Source organism: Vicugna pacos, chromosome 9, assembly GCF_048564905.1.
Source record: "Vicugna pacos chromosome 9, VicPac4, whole genome shotgun sequence".
NCBI lineage: Eukaryota > Metazoa > Chordata > Mammalia > Artiodactyla > Camelidae > Vicugna > Vicugna pacos.
In genome coordinates, this window is record NC_132995.1 from 69,160,402 (window position 1) to 69,181,691 (window position 21,290).

General features: G+C 36.5%; 1 protein-coding gene across 2 annotated transcripts in view; it reads left to right on the plus strand.

Annotated features, from left to right (window-relative positions):
- The first annotated feature begins 2,640 nt into the window (after positions 1-2,640).
- DPH5 (diphthamide biosynthesis 5) overlaps positions 2,641-21,290 on the plus strand; it is a 32,769-nt gene continuing 14,119 nt past the window's right edge. Inside the window, exons 1-4 of one of the 2 annotated variants that reach the window (XM_006197371.4) lie at positions 2,650-2,767; positions 2,996-3,153; positions 7,661-7,785; positions 14,983-15,091. In XM_006197371.4, the coding sequence (XP_006197433.1) occupies positions 3,019-3,153; positions 7,661-7,785; positions 14,983-15,091 (369 nt within the window). In that variant the 5' untranslated portion in view covers positions 2,650-2,767; positions 2,996-3,018. Of the gene's footprint in view, positions 2,768-2,995; positions 3,154-7,660; positions 7,786-14,982; positions 15,092-21,290 lie in introns of both variants that reach the window. The other variant, XM_072968115.1, reaches the window with a different exon arrangement.

Sequence of the window (21,290 nt, forward strand, 5' to 3'; positions counted from 1 at the left end):
TTCAGTGATCAACACAAATAACTTTCTAAAGTGTCACAAGCAAGGCGTATTTATGTTTGATAATTCCATCGATGATTTCTTTGGTAGTTATCGAAAACATACCACTCCCTGCGTTTCATAAAGATAGAAAGCCATCATAACTCAAAGAAATTGCTCAGCTAGCAGTGGGTAATGACTTATTTAACAAAGATTTACTGAATACCTACTGTGTGCCAGACACTGTGCTTAGCCTTAGAGATGAGAATATGAATAAAATACAGTCCCTGACTGCATGAAATTGATGGTTTGGTAAAGAAGACCTACAAATGGATAACTGCAAAACACTTAAATTGACCGATAAGCACATACATGGAGTGTTACTGTAATAAAAGGAGATACCTAACCTGGTGTAGGGATCTTTGGGACTGCTTCCTGAGTTTAGTCTTAAAGAATGAGTAGCAAACAGCAAGTCCTACTGGACAGCACAGAGAACTATACTCTGTATCTTGTAATAAACTATAATGAAAAAGAATATGAAAAACAATGTATACGTATAACGGAATCACTATGCTATACATCAGAAACTAGGACAATATTGTAAATCAACTATATATCAATTAAAAAAAAAGAATGAGTAGCAGTGGTTTAGGCAGGAGAATAAGGGAGTGGGTATTACATGCTGAAGTGGCCACCTGTGTGGGATATGTTAAGGAACCTGGACTTTCTCTTGGTCTCAAAAGGATTTAGAAGGGGAGTGATATTTTCAGATTGTATCTTAGCTAGATCTCCTTGGCTCTTGAGAGAAGGATGAATGTGAGGGAGAAGAGACCATGGTGCAGCTGCAGGAGCGACATAATGAGGACCTGAAATAAGACTGTGATGGTAAATATGGTTTCTATTGAGAAAGACCAGCAGATTGTCAGATTAAACGTGGGGTGATTTCCACGTGTCTGGCTTGGGTAAGAGTCCATAGATGACAATGCCTTCCAATCAAAGTAGGTAATACAGAAGGGAAGGCCAAACTGAAAGGGGAAAATGATGGATTCCGCTTTGGATGTGTTGGATTTGATATGCCTCTGTGTTATCTAGAAGATTTCCAGCAGAAAGTTAAATATAGGATGCCAAGGGGGTGGACTGAATGGGAGGTTGAAATTTGAATCAGCAGAATATCAGAGATACCTGAAATAATGAAGAGTGAATATTCAGCGTTTGTTTTTAATTTTAACCATTCTACTAGGTGTGAAGTAAGAGTTCATCATGGTTTTAATTTTTATTTCCCTAATGTTTAATGACGTTTGGCATCTTTTCTGCTTGCTATTCATGTATCTATGTTAGTTCGAATTATTTTCCCATTTAAAAATATTAAATTGCTTTCTTATTATTGTGTTTTGAGTTTTTTTAATATATATTCTTGATGTAACTCCTTTATCAAATACATGTTTTGAAAATACTTTCTCCCAGTGTGTGGCTTCACAGTGTTTTCTGAAGACCATATTTTTTATTTTGTTGAAGTACAATTTTTTTCTTTTTTTTTTTTCTACATAATGCTTTTGGTGTTGTACCTAAGAAATCTTGGTCTAAGTGAGGTCGCAAATATTTTTCTCCTGTTTTCTTCTGGAAGAAAGTTTTAAGTTTTCCATTTACACTTATGATACATTTTGAGTTTATTTTTATTTATTGTGTGAGGAACGGATGGATATGAGAGAGGACAGAACCGATCATTAAGAGTGTAGAATGAGAAGGCCAAAGAGTGGACGGAATTCGGGGAGAAAAGATAAAGCCAAGGCTAAAGGAAGAGGAGTTGGGCAAAAAAGATACTAAGCATTGTCGGAGAAGTACAAGGAAAATTCTGAATAATCAACACCGTCAACTAAGATAAGCAAAGGAAACTATCTTTTTAACTTGGATGAGGTCATTAGTGACCTTAGGAAGAGGATATTCAGTCAAAGCAAATCTTTTCGACACTGGAACACGTAACAAACCACTTTATAAGAATTCCCCCTGTGGAAGCTCTGGGGAGAGGTCTGAAATCCCTGAGCATTCTTAAAGTTCACTTCTCTAGGCACAGGCGGGTTTGGGCTTCCCGACAGAGGATGACTGAGGCAGATTCCAGTCACGCCCCTTGGGGCCCTCCAGAATGAAGTCTTAGAGATAAACCCGAGGAATCACTGCCCCCCTGGGAAATCAGAACCAACACTCAACACCAGGTTTGCCAAGCTGACACCTCACCAGGGAGGCAGCTGGCTACACTGCAGGCGAAAGAAAAGGCGAGGATGGGAATGTATGCACTTGGGCAATCCCAGGGAAGATTAGGGAAATCCCTTCCACCCGCCACCCCCTCGAGTGTCTGGCGGAGGAGAGGGGAAGGGCGTGGGGCCGGCTCTCCGCGGGCGAAGAGCTCCCGCACTTACCCGGTCCCGGGCTGGGGATGTTTAAGGCACAGGCTAGGGGAATCGTGGGCAGGCCTCTTCCCTTCCCAAGAGCCATGCTGGGGGCACTGGACGGACTCCCCTCGGCCGGCTGTCCCGTCGCCTCCCAGCCCCTGCAGCCTGCAGGTCACCCTAAGTCCAGGAGGGACTGGGTCTTCCCGCCAGAAGCCGCCAGCAGCCATCCCTTCCAGCTAGTCGTAAAGTGCAGTAAAGCGCCGGCGCTTTACGGCACCGTAGGTGAGGCCGGCGGCGTGGATCCTCGGTGGGCGCAAGTCGTCCGCGTAGGCAGCAGCTTGCAAACGACCGCGGCGGTTGGGAATTTGGGGCGGACAGGGACCCAGCTACAATTCTCTCGACGGGTAATTGTCCGTTCCGAGGTTTGTGTAACAAGAGAGAAAGCGGGTAGGGCTGTTTAAAAGCACTCCAATCCTTAATTAAGAGGAGTGCAGTAAGGTTCTTAAACCTCACTGCTAGTGACATGCCGTCCTTCCTCGTGCTACTTTGGTTTTCATCTTGTTCATCAGTAGATTTTAGGTATCCTCCGTGTCACTTGATTTTTTGTTGTTGTTGTTCATCTCGTCCTGCAGTCACCCCCCTCCTGAACTTTGAAATGCTTTACCTGATCGGTTTGGGCCTGGGAGATGCCAAGGACATCACAGTCAAGGGCCTGGAAGTTGTAAGAGGCTGCAGCCGAGTGTATCTGGAAGCCTATACCTCAGTCCTGACTGTAGGGAAGGAAGCCCTGGTAGGTGCTTAAGGCTCTGCAGCCTGCTGGGACGAACGATTATCTAACAGCAGATTTTTTATTACGTTAAGCTAAATTGAAAATGTAGGTCTGTTCGAAACCTTTAAAACACATCCCCAGCTCATTAAGAATTTGAGGAGAACAAGAATGAAAATCATACACCACGTGACTTGGAAAATGGAAGAGTGCTTTTTCTTATTTTACAAGTCTAATTGTGTGGCTTTCTCCAATAAATAGGAAAGTTATTTTATACTCCTGGGGATAGTTATCAGAATCCCTTATTTCATGAGATAGCCAAGAAGTCCTTTCTGAGTTGACTGCTAATGAGGTGCTGACACAGCCTTAATGAGTTGGTTATGCATTCAGGAACCAAGCTGAAAGCTTATCCCTTTGAAGTATTTCCATAGGGAATCGTAATCGCTTTTATGTCTGTATCTTATCCAGAGAGATCTCACCTTTAATTAGACATCTCCCAGTAAGGCTTATACCCATACGCTTGGGTGTGTTGAGTGAGCCTGGGACTTAGTAGCCATAGAATTTGCTAGTATGTCATACATTTAGCTGGTTCTGGTTTAAAGGCTCAGATTTTGGAGAAGGGGTCAAATTCAGGTTCATTGTCAAATTTCAAGTAGACTGTAAATTAAGATGAAAAGATGGATAGACATGTTATAGGAGGAGGGAAAGGATTTTAGAATTGTCTGGTCTACCAAGTATTCCAAAGAAAAAGGTGACCTAGAGAATTTCAGGTCTTCTGGCCTCTCAGATTCACAGTCCAGGGAATTCTGAAGGTCTCAGAGTTACTTTAAAACCTTAAAGAAGGACTGCTACTTGAATTGGCCATGCATTGAAATAAAAGCTGTGTCTAATGACCAGCTTTGATTTGTTGGCTCCAGTTTATTAGGATGGAGCCAGAGTATCTGAGTTCAAGATGATAGGAATGTTCCTCTCTAATTAGTGATCAAGGACGATTAGAATGTACTTAAATCTTCTTGAAGAATAAAGACAAATCAGTAGTTTTATAGAATTGGACCTGGCTTTTAAGTCTTTGCTCTGTCACATGATAACGTGACCTAAGATAAGCCTTTCTTAGTTTCTTACTATCTAAAGAGGACAGAAATGCCTACTTTATAGGTTCTTAGCATAGTGTCTGTCACAAAAGTATTTATAAATATGAGTTGTTAATAGATTCATTTCCAAACTTCTCTAAACCTCAATATCTTCATTTGTCAAATGGAGATAATAGACAATAAATGTGTCATTTATTAAGATGATTATATTTGAAAGTATTTTGCAAATTTAAGTGCTAGCTAAATGTTAATTCTGATTGCTATGACTTTTCTAAGTATTTCTTTTTCTAAAAACAATTGGAGAGACCAGAGAGGACAGGAAAGAACTCTGCATTGAGAAAAATGAGGCCATCACCTATTAACCTTTATCAACATCCTGTTTATCCTTACTCTAAATCTGAATCTGTCCTCCCTCCAGTCTTAGAAAATGACTGAGAAAGATGAGGTTCTCTTCCTTTTCAAGTGTAATGCCATCTAGATGTTTTTTCCCACACTTCTTCCTCTCTATTCCTCTAGAACCTTACTTTCATCAGTTACTCTTTCTTCTTTATGTTTGATCTGTATTAACATCCTTCTCTTAGCCTGAAACCATATTCAAACACAGTTGACCCTTGAACAACTTGGGTTTGAACTGCACAGATCCACTTATATGTGGATTTTTTTCAATAAGTAAATAATACAGTACTGTTTGATTCAAGGTATGTTGAATCGCAGATATAGAGGACCCATGGGTATGAAGGGCTGATTGTAAAGTATACTGGAATTTTTGACTTGAAGGAGAGTGGGCACCCCAACTTGTTCAAGGGTCAACTGCATTATCCATTCTCAAAGCTCTCCTCTTTTAAACCTCTTTTTCCCATAGTTATTATTTCTATCTCTTCTTTTTCCAAAGCTTTTTGAAAAGTATACTTTTATTGTCCCCCACTTCTGCTCATGTCTCAAGACTCCTACAACTGGATCTTCCCTTCCTCTGAAATAGTAGCTGAGAACTCCAGAGGATAGTTTTGAATTCACGTCTGGTGTTTCTGACATAGTTGGCTACTCCTTGAAACTGGCTTTCAAGACATGACTTGACTTTCTCTTGTTTTGCGCCTACTTTTCCATTTTTCTCAGTCCCCTTTGTAAGCTCCGTATTTCTCCATTCCTGCTTTAAATGTTAGTGTTTTTGTTTTGTTTTTAAGATTTTGCTCTCACCTTTGTTTTCATATGTTACTTTGAGCCTAATAGTCTTCTACATTTTGACAAGGTAATATGTTAAGCAGTTTGAAATTCAAAAGATACTAAAAGGTATATACATCAAAAGATTTCTATCCCAATTCTTCTTTCTAGAGGCAGTCATTACTAATTTCTTGTGTATCCTTTCAGAAATACCCACAGTATTTTTAGCTTTTAGTTTTTACCCTCTTCCCTGTATACAAAACCCGTCAACTTAAAACCAAGAATGAATTTTGAGTTTTACCTTCATTTTCATGAATGGAGATTAGGGCTGAGATTATACAAAAACTGTCTAATCAGTCATTGGATAATAATATAGTATCAGTTTAATATCATTTGTTGCTTTTTTTTTTTTTTTTCAGTTTTCCTTCCCTAACCTTGACTAGCTTCAATGTTCTTATAGCATGTATAATGTGGTGGTTAATTCCCCACTAAGCATTATGCTCCGTAGGGCAGTGGTCACATACTCACATTCACATTCACCACTGTTTCCCAACATCATGCATAGAGTTTGGCACAGAGGTTGTGCACAAGAAATACTTTTCAGATGAGTGAGTGAACAAATAAATAATCAAATGGTTAAGTTAAAAATAGTGTAGTACCAGTCTCTTATTGCTTTTGCAATCTCTTCCCTTTTCTAAGCATTCTATTTCAAAAGGACCAACCATTTGGTTATACTGAAGTATTTATGTTTCTCTTTAAGGAAAATTTTTTTTTAAAAAAGTAAATATTCTGTTGTCTCAGTTAGATAATGAAGTATTCCTTGGGTTAGGATAAGTCATAAATATGGAAAAATACATGATAGACGTCTTGAGGAGAGAGTGGGTTTTCTGTTGTTAAATCATTTATAAAATATTGGATAGGATTCCTGTTAGCATTAAGCTAGTGACTCCCTGATCTTTAGGAAATGTTACAAGTTCCGAAAAAACATCATTTCTTCCAGTTTTCAGTAATCATATGTGTTTTCTCTTACATAATGTGAATATAAATATTCTACAACTATTAAGTTTACTGGGCTCACAAAATTAAAGTATGGTATATGAAAATGAACGATTAGGAAAAAATACGTGGTAAAAGTGGAAATAAAACTTTTTTCTTCTATTGAAACATCATTGTCCTTTAGGAGTTCTGGAACATTATTCAAAAAAGATATGCAAAGAAAAGGAAAGGACCTTTTTTCACATTTGAAGAACAGATTCTTGTTAAGTATTAGGAAAAAATTATCAGAGTTGAAACTATAGCCTTTACCTTCAAATGCTTAATCATTTGTTCATTTACTCATTCACTTGATAAATATGATTGAGTAGCACATGCTCTTCCATTATAGCAATACTTTTTTGACATATGATATAATCCTTATATAAACTTCTCAGTATGTAATAAATAGTATTATTCATCTGTGTGTCACTTTTACTATATTTGGATTATATACTGCTCCATAGGAAATCAGTTATAAGATTCATAATCTTGCATAATAGCTGTAACCACTCCCACATGACCACCAGCACACTAGCTCACTGTTACATGCTGCTGTTCCAGTTAAGGTCAGCCTCCTGAGTTTGTTCTTTAGGGTTGAGCTTCTGGGGATTAGTTCACAAAGCAGTTTATGTGGAGACTTCCTATATATTTAGAATTGTTTTTTTTCTCTTGCAACTCTGCCTTTTTTTAGCAGGAACTAGGAAATAGAGTTTTAAATTAGTCTTTCCTGCGATTATAAAGGAATGTTTGCCAGTTCTGTAAACAGCTAAATCTTAATTTTCTATTATTTCTCATTGAAATTACCTTTTATTTTAGATAATCGTTCCTAAGGAAAATTTAATAAAACCCAACTATGATGTATATTTATAATTATTATTTAATATATTTATTCTGCATTAATCTGTTTCTGAAGTAAGGTGTATGCATACATGTTCTCTGTTCATCCTACAATGTTCTGCCTGGTCTGTTGGACCCAAATTTAGAGGTTAATTTAAAATGCAAAAAGCCTCAGATGTTAGGAGGTCTGCCTCCTCTTGGGATATTAAGATAGCCACAGAGACGGAGTTTAATTGCAACATGATACAGAATGCTAGCTCACTGATGAGTTGTATTCAATGATCTGTGTTTGGATGGTTGCCAAGATTTGCACTAACCCCAGACAAAGATTGTTTTGTGTGTGTGTGTGTGTGTGTGTGTGTTGAAATGGTCACCTGCTTCTCATTTTTATATTGGGCTTAAATCTATAGGAAGAATTTTATGGAAGAAAATTGATTCTTGCTGATAGAGAAGAAGTGGAACAGGAAGCAGATAATATTTTAAAGGATGCTGATATCAGTGATGTCGCATTCCTTGTAGTTGGTGATCCATTGGGGTAAGTCAAAGCAGATATTTTGAGTTTTTAATTTATTTACTTTTTTAATCATTAAGAATTATTTTATTACATTCAAAACTTTACCTACTGGGTCCTGGTAGGGGACTTTCTTTACCTGGACTCTGTCTAAGATTTTGTAGTTTAAACTTTTGGTATCTTTGAGATTAATGAAGAAAATCCACTTGGGAAGAGCATCATCATATGTACCACTTACATTGGTTGTTAAGTGTCAGCTCTCAAGTTTGCATCATTGCTTCTGCTGTGTTTTTAGAAAGTCACTTAGGGTGTTCAATAACCTAACTAGTATATCATTATTAAGTAAGTATATTACATTATCGAGAGTCATAGATTTTGCAGGTAAGTGCGAGTATCTTCTGCTTGCTTTGTCCTAGGATTCTCCCCCCCTTTTAAATCATCTACTGTTTAGCAATACTGCTGTTACTTTACTTGCCTTGCATTTATTATTTATCAAGCCTCAGATTTTGATTTCTTATATCCATTGGGAGCGCTGCACTTCCTGGTTACTAAAAAGATGGGCTTCTACTTGTCTAGTCAAGCATCATTAATCTCTAATATCAAGCCAAACAGAAAAGTTCTTTGTCTCCAGCTGATGACCTAAGATTTGTATCACAGATTTAAGGAGCATAAGGACACTTAAATCACTATGAGCCCAAGGACATTTTTCAAAGCAGTGGAGTTACATATGCATGTATCTGTCAAAAAGAAAGTAATTCATATCAGTATGAGGTGCCAGAGATTGTGTATCATTATTACACTTGATTGCAAATGACACTGGGTAATCATACATTTAAAAACATTTCAATAGTTTGTTTTAGCCTCTGACATTGTTTTCTTTAAAGACCTTCCTCCAAATTATTAGCACCTATGGTCCTTTTTTTTTTTTAACACCACCAAATGGTAAAAAAAAAAAAAAGAAGGGTAATGAAAAATCCTATGTGTAAAATGTCTTGGCACTCTTGTGGTCTTTTCTCATTATCTCACTGACTCCTGCCAAAATCCTGTGTTTACTATAGTGACACCTTCTGAACTTGCCAATCTCCTGGCTTGTTGGTATCACAACTCTTAAAGTCACCTAGATGAGTAATCTGAGTCACTTTTGACTTTCTTGATGTCCAGTCACTGACAAGGTCCAATAAACCAATGCTACTTGAAGTGAGATTTGCAGACTGGTGCCAGCCCACAAACTTACTAGTCCACGATGAGATAACTACAAAAGTTGGAAGTAAACGTTAGAAACTTTTATAGCAGGTTTACAAGGTAATTTTTTTCTCTGCTGAATCTAATAATAAAAATTTGAAGCTTGTATTTTATATTATTTTATATTTAATTTTCCTAATGCTTTTTTTTTTGCATTTTACAAAACTAATATTCCATGACAATTTAGAACTTTAAAAAAATATTGGCCTTTCAGCACAGTTTGAGAAACACTGCTACTGACTTTTCTTTTACGAAGTTTTTCCTATCCTTTCATTCCTTTCTACTCTGGCAGCCTCTGTTCTACCTAATCCAAGCCCTCATTATACTAGTTTAATACAGTAGCCTTTTACTTGGTCCAGGCATAGACTCTTAACTCATTGCTTAGGCTGTGGTCAAATTCGTGTTTGTAAAACCACAATTTTAAAATCTTACCTGGGCTCAAAATTAGATCATTATTAGCTCCATCATTGGCCAGACATGAAAAATACTGTCCAACCTGCTCTTCTGTTGGCGTCTTACCTCTTGTTCTGAAACCCACACTCATGCCAACCAGTTTGCCCTTCCCCAGTTATCATGCTTTCTAACTGTCACACATTTGTTCAAACTGCTTCCTTCATCTGTAATGCCTTTTGCCCCATTTCTGGCTGTCAGAAGGCTACCCATCTTTCAAAGCCCAACTTGGCGATGTAGTTCCTAATTACCCCAACCAGAAGTTATATCTCTTCCTAATTGCTGACATATTATTTATATTTATTTTCATATATTACCTCACAAAGTTTTTTATGTGTATATTTACTCTTAAGATTTGTAGGCTGTTTTGTTTTTATCTCTTTAGCTCCCCTTATAATACTTTGCTTATAGTAGACATCAGTTAAATATTTATTGATAGAGTTGTTAATATTATGCCTGAGATCATGACAAAGGAAGACCAGACATAGCTTAGACTGACATTTATCCATTCAGCAACTGCCTTTTGAACACCTATCTCATGACAGGTGCTCCTGCATGCTGCATATATATTAGATGATAAGACACGAGGTTTATAGTTTAGTAGGAGAGGCTGACAGCAGTTGAAGAAACAATAATAAAAATGATAGGTCTGTAAAGCAAAAAAAAAAATAGGGACTAACAGGAATAGACTAATTTATGCAGGGTCATATGGAAAATCCTTTCTGTGGAGGTGATATCCAAGCAGGTATCTAAAAAGTAAAGGGAATACAAAACAGAAACAGACTCACAGAGACAGAGGACAAACTTATGGCTTCTAGGGGTCAAAGGGATGGGAAGGGATAAATTGGGAATTTGGAAATTTGTACCTCTTGAGGGGCGATCAAAATGTTAGCGATCTTGATTGTGGTGGTGGTTTCATTGGTGTGAACATCTATCAGAATTCATCAAATTGTACATCTGAAATATGTGTAACTTACTGTACAGGAATCATACCACAATAAAGGTGTTTAAGAAAATAATAAAGGGAATGGTAGAAGGAAAGAACATTCTAAGCAGAGGGAACAGCAAGAGTATATTCAAGGAGCTGAAAAGTCAGTGGCTGGAGCACAGTTAGTGAAGGAAAAAGAGACATGAGGAGTTAAAGAGGTGGGAGCCAAAACGTGTAAGGCCTTGGAGGGAGGAAGGATTTTATTTGAAATACAGTGGTGACCTTTAAAGGTTTTAAGCTGCAGATAATCACAATCTCATTGATATTCTTAAAAGATCTCTTAAGTGCTTAGGAGAATAGATTTTAGGGAGACAAGGGTGGCTCTGGTGGAAGAAAGAAAAATACAAACTGGGAAAATTTTACAAGGAAAAATGCCAGGTCGTATATAGTTGATGAGGAAAAGGAAAGAAGTTAGTTTTCAAGGATTCTGGCTTTAGTAACTGAGTAGTTGGTGGTGCCATTTGTTGAAATGATGAAAATCAGCAGCAAAAAGGACTGGGGGAAGCAAGAATTGGTTCTGGAAACGTTTTAAGTTTAAGATGTCAGACAGACAGTTTGATACCTGCTGCTGGAGCCCAAGCGAGGGGTTATCCTGGTTATACAGCTTTTTAATTCATCAATATGTAGATGATATATAAAGCTAGAGGAATGGGTGGAATCATTTTAGGAAAGAACAAAAGCCGGAGAAGACGACCTCGGCTCAGTCCCTAGGAAACTTTGGCAGTTCATGGTCTATCAGGAGCAGAGGAGGAGGAAAACCAATAGAGTGTTCTGTCACAGAAGCCAAAAAAAGATAATGTTTCAGAAAGAATGATCAGCTTTGATATACTGCTGAAAGGTTAAATAGAGGATGAAGATAGAAAAGAATGTGTAAATTTAAGGGCACATGTTTGGACTTAATTGCATGTGGCTTTATGAGGAGGTGGTGTTTGAGCAAGGTCTGGGTAGAGTTTATCAGGGCAAGATTGTGGGGTTGAGAGGTGGGAGTAGCTGAGGGAATGGAAGGGAAAATTCAATGTAAGTGAAAAAACTGGGGCCCGAAGAAAGTGCCTCAGTGCTGCTCAGAATCCTTCAGGGACTTCACGGCCTTAAATCTTTTAACAGTTTGTCTGCTTTTTCCTTTGGCTACTCTTTTTGACTGTGGCAGAGCTCAGTTGTATAACTTGTCATTTTACGAATGTTTTGCAATGTTTGTTCCCTGTGTCCTTATTCATGCTTTTTCCTTTAAACAGACTGTTCTTCCTGGTTTCTGTTTTGTAAAATAGTAGATTCTTTAAGGCCCAGCTCAGATGCCACCTCTTCCATGACTCCTCCCTTTTTCTTTCAGGAGTAAGTGCTTTTTTTTTTTTTTTTTAACTTTTAGACAGGTAATTTTCCCTGTGTCAGTGACTAAGCTTATATGGATCTGTGTATTCAGATTTATGTAATATTTACTGAATTGTAGTTATTTTTCATTTACCAACTGGATTATTATTGGGATATATGGAGACAGGGTGTTAGGGAACATACAAAATTTTATTTGGGCCTTGAAGAATTAGAATTTGAGTTAATTATAGATAAACCAGGAAGAGAATCCAGCATGCAACAAGGCACTGAAGTTCTTCCTTATATGTGGCCAAAAATAGATGCACTTTGTTTAATTTTAAGCCCCCTCCTACTTGTTTGAATGAAAAATTCAAAAAGAAGGGAAAATTGTTTAGTCAGTCTTAAAATTCTTTTTTCTAATATTTTACGAATTTTCTAATATGTAAGAATTCTAATATTTTAAAAATATAAAGTATTTATAAAACGGACCTTTTTAACCATTTTTAAATGTACAGTTCAGTGGCATTGAGTACATTCACATAGTTGGGCATCCATCAGCAGCAGCCATCCCCAACAATCTTAAACTCATGAAGAGGGCAATTGAAAGTCAGTTAAGTCAGTTGGTGTGGTTCTCATCTTTGCCCTTTTATCTAGGTTATTAAAAGGAATGTGGGAGTTAATCACATAAAGAATGTAAATGAGTCTAAAAAAATACTACATCAATAGAGCTGACTCAGTCATGTGAGAGATGATAGTCTTAAGCTTTCCATCCCCATAAAGAGCAGTTGAACAGGGTCATCATTAAGCGGATTCTTTCTTAAGATGATTCCTTTTTTTATTCCATTCTGTATTTTGATGTGCTCTGTAACTGTATGTGTTTCATAATAAGTGTACACATGATTTTTTTATCTTTATATTCTGTGCCTTTTCCTTCATGGCACGCACGCACACACACACACACACACACACACACACACACACACACACACACAAACAAGTGTACCTTTGTTCACTTGTGTCTTCTGTGCCTCAGTTATGGGCATTTGATTGCTTTCATTCCATATAATTAACGTGTTTGAACAGTGTCCAATACACTTAAGCATTATTATCATTAGTCCATTTTTTTTTCTCAAACATAAAGTTGTCATGCATGGATTAAAGCATATGATCCTTACCCCCCCCTTACTTTCTTATTGTCGTTTTTTTGGATTGTTTACTAATGATAGACTCTCCAAAATAGGTTTATAATATCAAAAAATCAAAAGTTTAGGACATGGACATTTTCAAGCGTATATTGTCAAATTAACTTTTCAAAAGGATTGTACCAATTTATAGTGCTTCCAGTAGTTCATAAAAACACCATTTTTATTACAAATATTAGTGAATTTTCAGATTACCAGCCATACCTCTGTCAAATATGGTGATACCGTGTCTGCAAATTAGTATTATTTAAAATAAAACTTAAACATACCAGGCTTTATACATTCAAATTGGTCACCTTTATGTACTTTATTTCATTGATTCCATTGATCAGAACATTCTTGAATCTTCTCTTTTATAAATGCCTTCAGAGCAATTCCCAGTAACAAGCATATTATTAAGAAACATTTATTAGTATTTCTGGGCATGTGACTCTACCTAGAATCATATGTGTGTATGTATATGTAAATACAATTTTGGATAGGGCCACATGCCCAGAAATAGTAATAAATTTGTCTTTACACACACACACACGCACACACACACACGCTCTTTCCCTTTCACCATAATGAAGCATTTTCATGCGCCACAGACTGGGAGCAATGCCCAATATAAGGATGTTAAGTCCTTGTTTCATACCTTTTTTTCTTTTTTATGAAGCAATATAATCTAGGTAATTGTGATGATAAAATACCAATTTTATCACAATTTTTCATAGCAGAAATCTGAGGGGCTCATTTAATCACATTTATAGCAGTTTCACAAAATCAAATCACTTTGCCAGGTCATTAAATCTTCATAGTACACCACCACATCTGGTCATTTTAAATGAATTTGTGATAAAGAGAGGTATAATTTTAAATCAGTTTTTCTTTCTGCTCATCTGTTTAAATAACTCACCAAGAACTAATTCCGTTTTCCTTAATCTTAGTGTTAAGTAGTGAGATTCTGTTGAAAGTGATATTAAAAACAATTCTTTACAACTGGCATTTATATTATTTTTTAAAAGCTTACTCTAAATCAACTTAATGATTGTTTTTGTAGTAGTTTTTATTTTATGTGTGTGATTAAAAACAGACTTCCCTGGTGGGCACTTGTTAATCTGTTTCTGACTGCCTCGTGGGGTGAGAGCCCTTGATCTTCCTACTCGGTGTGCACTGACCAGTTGGCAGGTTCTGCTCATTTGTATGTAGTTTCTCAAACGTGCTAATGTTGCTTTCCCCAGTAGGGCCTGGAGTTTTCATCAGGGGAGAAAAAGGCTTTAATAATGCAGTCCTAAATTGATGTGGGGTTACCTTTCACGGTATCCATATTTATATTTACATGTATTCTCTCTTTACCCCAATCTATCTAATTATAATCACCAGATCTGTCTCAAAAAAGGGAAGGCAGCAGGCAGAATAGGCACACACGTACACATGCTAATTATACACAGCGACCAGACTGAAAACAATGATAAATAAAATAAGATGACTGCAAGACCGATGTAAAACCCAACTTGGAATGTGTCTGCTACCACTCTAATGTTAAGGCAAAGATGGAGAGGCTCTGAAATGTCTGTCAATTCTGCCTTGTATAGAAACAGTCTTCAGAGTAGGAGCAGACATCAAGGAGCAGATCCAGTTGTGCTGTGATCTGGAACTCTACCGCAGTGGTGTTAACGGTTTAAAGGGATCCTAAGACCAACAAGTTTAAGAACTGCTGCGGAAGAGTTCAGCTGCTGAGCTTATAGTCCACAGATGTTTCATGCAGGTGTTAATAGGACAAGAAGAGCAAGTTAAAACTCTTTTTTTCTGTAGCTTCCAAGGCTCCTTTAAGAGTGTTCAAGGTGCAGTTCAACATTGTTAAAGGGCATGTTGTAAACCTTCTTGCCGGGGAGCCCAGATGAAGGCCTTACGCATGCACCTCGAAGTATTTGAGGAAAAGCAGTGTCCTTGACCCTTTGCCTTGAGCTCATGAAATGTTATATGTAGCTTTACTGTCTTAAAAAATTAGCCTTAGTTAGTTTAATCCAACTTGATCTTTTTTCAATGCAGGGCTACAACACACAGTGATCTTATTCTGAGGGCAACAAAACTGGGAATCCCTTATCGAGTTATTCACAATGCTTCCATAATGAATGCTGTAGGCTGCTGTGGTTTACAGGTAATACTACAAAATAACTTTTTTTAAAAATGGTATTTAGCAAAAATTTTTTCCTATAGATTTTATTATATTTCATGAATTATAAGATACTGTTTTATATAGTATTGTGTATTAAGTTTTTAATACAGATTTTTACACTAATTTTCCTTTAGCTCAGATTGCAACCCCCACTGAAATTTAGCTAGAGAAAAGTTTTAATCTTCTGTCCAACTTGTGCATACACAAAAGGGAATATAACCCAATTAAACTGGTTAAGTATTCCTAAAACCTTTTTACATTATTCCAAGTGACTTCCTCTGCATTGCTGAGGCCCATGTTTTTCCACTCAGTGTTGTTTTCTATGCCATCAAGAGCACCATGATACAGCATTTCTTAAAATGATCCATAAAAGAGCTAAAAGCCATTATAGGCTTTTAAGCCAGCTGTGCAATTGCTGATGTGTAAAGTTAGTTGTTTTTAACCTAAAAATCTTGGTTCTGAGGAGTTAAAACAAAGTTCCATAATTGTGTTCAATATTTTCTTCCAAGCTGCTGGCATTCATTTTCCAAGTTTGATATTTGTGTTCTGATGTTCCACATATATACTCCATGACAGTTATGACTGCTTATGGCCAACAGTAATTTTAAGACTTCATTGATTGTTAAGACACGTTCCTATTTCAGATATAATAGGAAAAAATTTGCATCTTAGAATCTATGAAATAATGTATTTCCCAGTATACCTTCCTGGAATGCATTATTTAAAGTAGCTGTTTATAGCAAGATGCTACGTTAGCATTGGTACCTAATGTTATGTCTGTAGCTTTAGAGGGACCTATGTTTTCTGTACCACCTAGGAAGACTTTCTCACTTTAATTGACTAATCCGGGCCAGTCATCTCAGAAATATGCCTTTGGTTCTGAGAACCAGAGAAAAAGTATAAATGATTCACCTTTCAGTATTCATTACTTGTTCTTAGTTACAGCTATGTTTAAATTGGCAAAGAATTTTGCTGTCTATTTTGTCTTCTAATAAAATGCATACTTAAAAAAAATCTTGCCAATTCAAGTCTTTTTTACACAAAATTTTTTCTGAACATTTCTGTGTTGGAATAAACTGAATTCTTGACTCTCATATTCTTGATTGATTCTCAGTCCAATAGTCTTTCCTCTAGATAATGCTACCATTTAAGAATGATTTCCAGGGGGAGGATATAGCTCAAGTGGTAGAGTGCATGCTTAGCATGCATGAGGTCCTGGGTTCAATCCCCAGTGTCTCCTCCAAAAATAAATAAATAAACCTAATTACCTCCTCCCCCCAAAAAGTAAATTAAAAAAAATTTTTAAAAAAATGATTTCCAGAAGAAAGGAAAAAAGAGAGGAATAAATTACCATGTGATAGACAACAATGTATAAACTTGAAAGCTAATGGGCTGATTTTTTTCATATTGGTTTTATTCTTATTTCTAGTGAAGACAGCCCCTTTCTGTCATACTTTAAATTATCTTATGATAATTATTATTGAAAGTTTTTTACTTCTCTTTAAGCATAACATTTTTAAAAGATCTTTGTCTTTATTATGTAAATGTAAATCTGTTATCTGGATTGGCTAAAGCTAGGCTGTGGTGACCCTGTGATCCTCTGCACTGATAGAGAGGTACAGCGTTATTGTTCACGTGTTTAAAATGGGTAAAGGTACTATGAGAAGTGACAGACTCCATGCGTATAAGCCCCTAAGATCAAATCGTATCCAATTTACATATATTATTTTTTTTAATTTAGCTTTCTCTTAGTTTTATATGGGATTTCTCCAAGCGGGCACAAAGCAACTGTTTCCACATCTTGATTCTCTTCTCTAATCTGGATATGAAAAGACTTACTACTTGCATGAAAAACAGGAAGTGCCTTTTTATTTTCTGTCATATATTGATGAAATCTCTGTGTAAGTATAATTCTTATACCACTCAAGTTATTCATATCCCAAGAGGAGAAGGTAATTATTGATTTTCTAAGATAAAAAGCATTAAAAATAATTATATGCTTGGCACACTTAAATTTTAAAATAAACTTGTGGGTATCCTGCATAATGTAAAAATTTTGGTGAAGTCTCCTTCCTTGTAATAGCTGACCTTTTTCTCTTTACTATTTGGCTGACATTTATGGAAAAAAACAGTAACCAATACCAGTGGTTCTCAGACTTTAGTATTATCACTTAGAGGGATTATTAAAGTTTGCTGGGCCTTCCCCTCAGGTTTTCTGATACGGTAGATCTGGATTAGGGGTCTGAGAATTTGCATTTCTAGTAAATTCCCAGGTGATGCTCAAGCTGCTGGTACAAGCACTACACTTTGAGAACCATCAACCTAGACAGATAAAAATTTTTTCAGAAAGTTAGAGTTATGCTTTCTTTTATACATTCTTTTAGCATAGCAAAATTGAAAAAGTAGATTTTAGTTCCCGGAAATATGCTTGCTAATTCTAGAATGGTAACAGGTTACCTTGCTATGCTCTCTTGCTCAATTTTTAAAAAGGGAAGTGGGCACCACTTACGAAAGATATTCGGTCATCTCATCTCCCATGAGTTTAAAAACAGCCATGGAGTGATTAAAGAGAAGTGCTACTCTGGGTATGATGACAGACCTGAACAGTATATGCTTTCTTCCTAACCTAAAAGCGGGTACAAATTTTTTAAACTATCAATTTATCAGCCTCTTTTGAACTCTCTTTTTGTTTTTTTTTTGGTATTTAAAGCAGCATAGAGCGTTTAGAATCAACCACTGAGTATTTTTTTTACCTTTGTAGTATATTAGCCAACAGAAGACTCTTGATTATCAGTATTAATGAAGGTAAGTAGTTGCTTAGATGAACCCTTCTACACACACACACACACACACACACACGCGGCATTTTATTGCAGGCATTCTATAAAATATAATTCCTTACCACAAACTCCATTTTCCTAATGAATTTTTTTGTTTTTTCGTTAAATGGAAAGTATATTAGAGGCTCCCAAGTTAGACGTCATTAAGTGGAATAATGATCCATTTATTCAACAAATAGTGTTTGCCTTCTTATTGTTTGCCTAGTAAGTGTCTTTGGAAACAGTGATAAACCTGACCAAGAAGGTGTCTGCTCTCAAACAATTCTAGTAGGAAAGAGGCAATAACAAATAAAAAAATAAATGTCAGATAGTGGTAACTCTATTCAAGTAGACGGATAGGTTAGACCGTGACTAGGTCACTGCTACAGTTGGCTGGTCAGGGTAGGTCTCTCAGGGCAGTAATACTTAAGATTAAATATGAATCAAGGAACAACCATGTCCCAGGCAGAGTTCGTACAGAGGCCCTAGGGTGGAAATGAGCTTGGCTTGTGAAGGGAACCAAAGGAAGGCTGGCTGGAGAGTAGCAGGCAAGGGGAAGAGTGATCTGAGGCTGGATATGTAGGTAACATTGGATCACTAGGTTGTCTAATTCAACATCAGGAGTTTGGATTTTATTCTAAGTGATATACACTACCTGCCTTCAGAGGGGTTTAAGCAATGCAAATGCTTGATCTTGTAAGTGTTTTTAAAAAAATATCTCTTGCTAGTATATGGAGGTTGAATTGCTGCCAGGCAAGATTGGAAGTGAGGAAATCAATTAGTAGGCTTATTGCAGTCCTTTAGAGGAGAGATGACGGAGGCCTGGACTGCATGGAGAGGGTGAGGTATGATAGAAGATCAAAATGAGTGGAGGTGTAGGAGCGGTGTCTGTGAAGAGAACTGAGGTTTAGGCAGATGTAGAGAGCCATCTCTGCCTTACTGATAATCCTTGGAAAGGAAATGGACTCTATATGCTAGTGGATCCTTTCCTACCATCTCCACTGTCATAATTCTTATGGTTCGTATCCCCATAGACTTGTCCATGGGGCTGGACCCATCTAGCACTATTGGCCCAGTTTTTTCTCATTTTGATTGGTGTTGTCATTTCTAGAAAAGTTATTTCCTGTCCTAAGAACCCTGTGCCGGTCTTGCTTTGCTTTCGAGGACCATTATCAGTGTTGAAGAGTAGGGCTTGGGATTGGGTTTCTCTTACTCCCAGATTCTTGAACTCCTGGATACTTACCTGAGGTCTCCTTTTATCTTACGAAGAATTAGTAGTCATGGCATAGATATACGTAGATTAAGTTTATGTATGTTAAATGAAAGAAGTGAGACACAAAAAAACACATATCTTATGATTCCATTTACATGAAGTGTCCAGGAAAAGCAAATCTATAGAGACGGAAAGCAATTAGTGGTTGGCTGGGGCTGGGGATGAAAACAGGAATTAACTGTTAATGGACGTAAGGGATCCAACTGGAGTGATAAAAATTTTCTTAAACTTGATATAGTGATGGTTGCACCTAACTTGGTGCAATTCACTAAAATCATTGCAGGTATAGTTCAAATGGGTGAATATTATGATATATAAATTATACCTCAATAAAATGGTTTAAAAAAGGAATTACAGGAAGTATGCTAGATGGAAAAGAAGACAAAAGATATTCCCAGCAGAGAGAAATGTACAGTTAAAAAGAGAGTCATGAAAGTGCTTGGAGAATCTGCAAGGTATTACAGAAACACATAAATGAATACATACATACGTAGCACAGAAACCTTGGCAATCTAGAGATCAGTTAACACAAGACTGAAATATGTCGCATAAAAAACTGCCTACATATTGGGGGAAGAACTAGTAACAGAAAAACAATGGATATAATGGAAAAGGTTTAAAGTTTAACTGCAAATTGAAAGGTCTTGTTTTTACTTTTTGCTCAGGCTATAACGGAGTCATCTAACTTTTCTGGATCTCTTAAGTTTCTTAACCACAAGGGGATGAGGTGCAAACAGAGAGGAATGTTGGACAAGATCAGTGGTTTTCAAAGTGCACCACGATTTATGAAGCTGCTTTAGGGTTCTGCTGATAATAAAGTAGTTGACACCAAAACACGAAGAGAAAATCCCTGAAGAGCCCTGCCATTATCTTCAACTCTATCTTTAACGTCAGTGATGGTCTATTTAAGAATGCATTTGGAAAAAAAGATTTGGCACAAAAAAGTATGAAAAATGCTAACCTAGATAAGTTCTAATATCCTGTAGATTTGGAAGCTAAAAAGCTGGCCTATTTTCCAACTTTAGGCAAAGGTTACCTTGACCAAAATATATTAGATTCTCAAATTTTCACTGAGTTAATTTTAAGATTTTTTTCAAAATTAAAATATTGGTTATAAATGTATATACTTTAAAATCATGTTATTTGAAATTCTTAAGTGACAGATATTTCTAACACTTAAATTCTTTCTATTTTGAGGATTTTTCTAATCAAGAAAAATCCATTTATTTGTCTAGAGTCAGGCAAGGTGCTTGTATTTAGACATTCCTGATAATGAAAAATCAGGGATTTTTCTTAATACACAAAAGACAAGAGGAACAAAGTCCTTTTCTTGAAATCTTCGAGTTAAACATTTAGCAGCTTAATCATGCAGAATCAAAACTGCTTTTATATATCATTGTTTCTGCTTTTGAAGAGCCATTTAAAAAATAACTTCTGTTTCTTGATGGTAAATGAAATTAGGAAATTAGGAAAATACAGTAGATATAAAAAAGAAAATGAAAGCGTCCATAGCCCCACCACCTAAGGTGACCTAAGTTACCTTTTGGTGTATTTTCTCAGTCTTTTTACTTAGCACTTACTATGTGTACATTCTCCTGAATCTGACAGACTAAATAAAAGAAGAATTACAGATCCTAAAATACTTTGTGTGGTATTTATCATGTATTGTTAGTCATTTGTGTATTAAAATATATTAATTCTTTTGTAAAAGTTTGGTGACTAAATTGGTTTTGAGACAGCTTAAAAGAAAGATAAATGAGGTGGTTAGATGAAACCAGGTAATGATTTCTGCTTAAAAACTGCATTATCGGGTGTAGCTGACTTCAGGGAAGAGGTTGTATAACTTTCTCAACATTATGGAATGCTTCCACTTTCTCTGGCTGTTGTGTAAGTGACCTTGTTTATTGCCATATGTTCCTGCATTTATATAATACATTTTTACTTTGGAAAAAATACATACTGCTTTCAAAGAGTAACAACTCATTTCCTTCCTTTTTATTGTAACACAACACTCAGTGTGTTAATCGGCATTTTTGTCCTTGTAGTAGTTCTTTTTCTTCTTTTAAGGTTTTTGGGGTGGGGAGAAGGT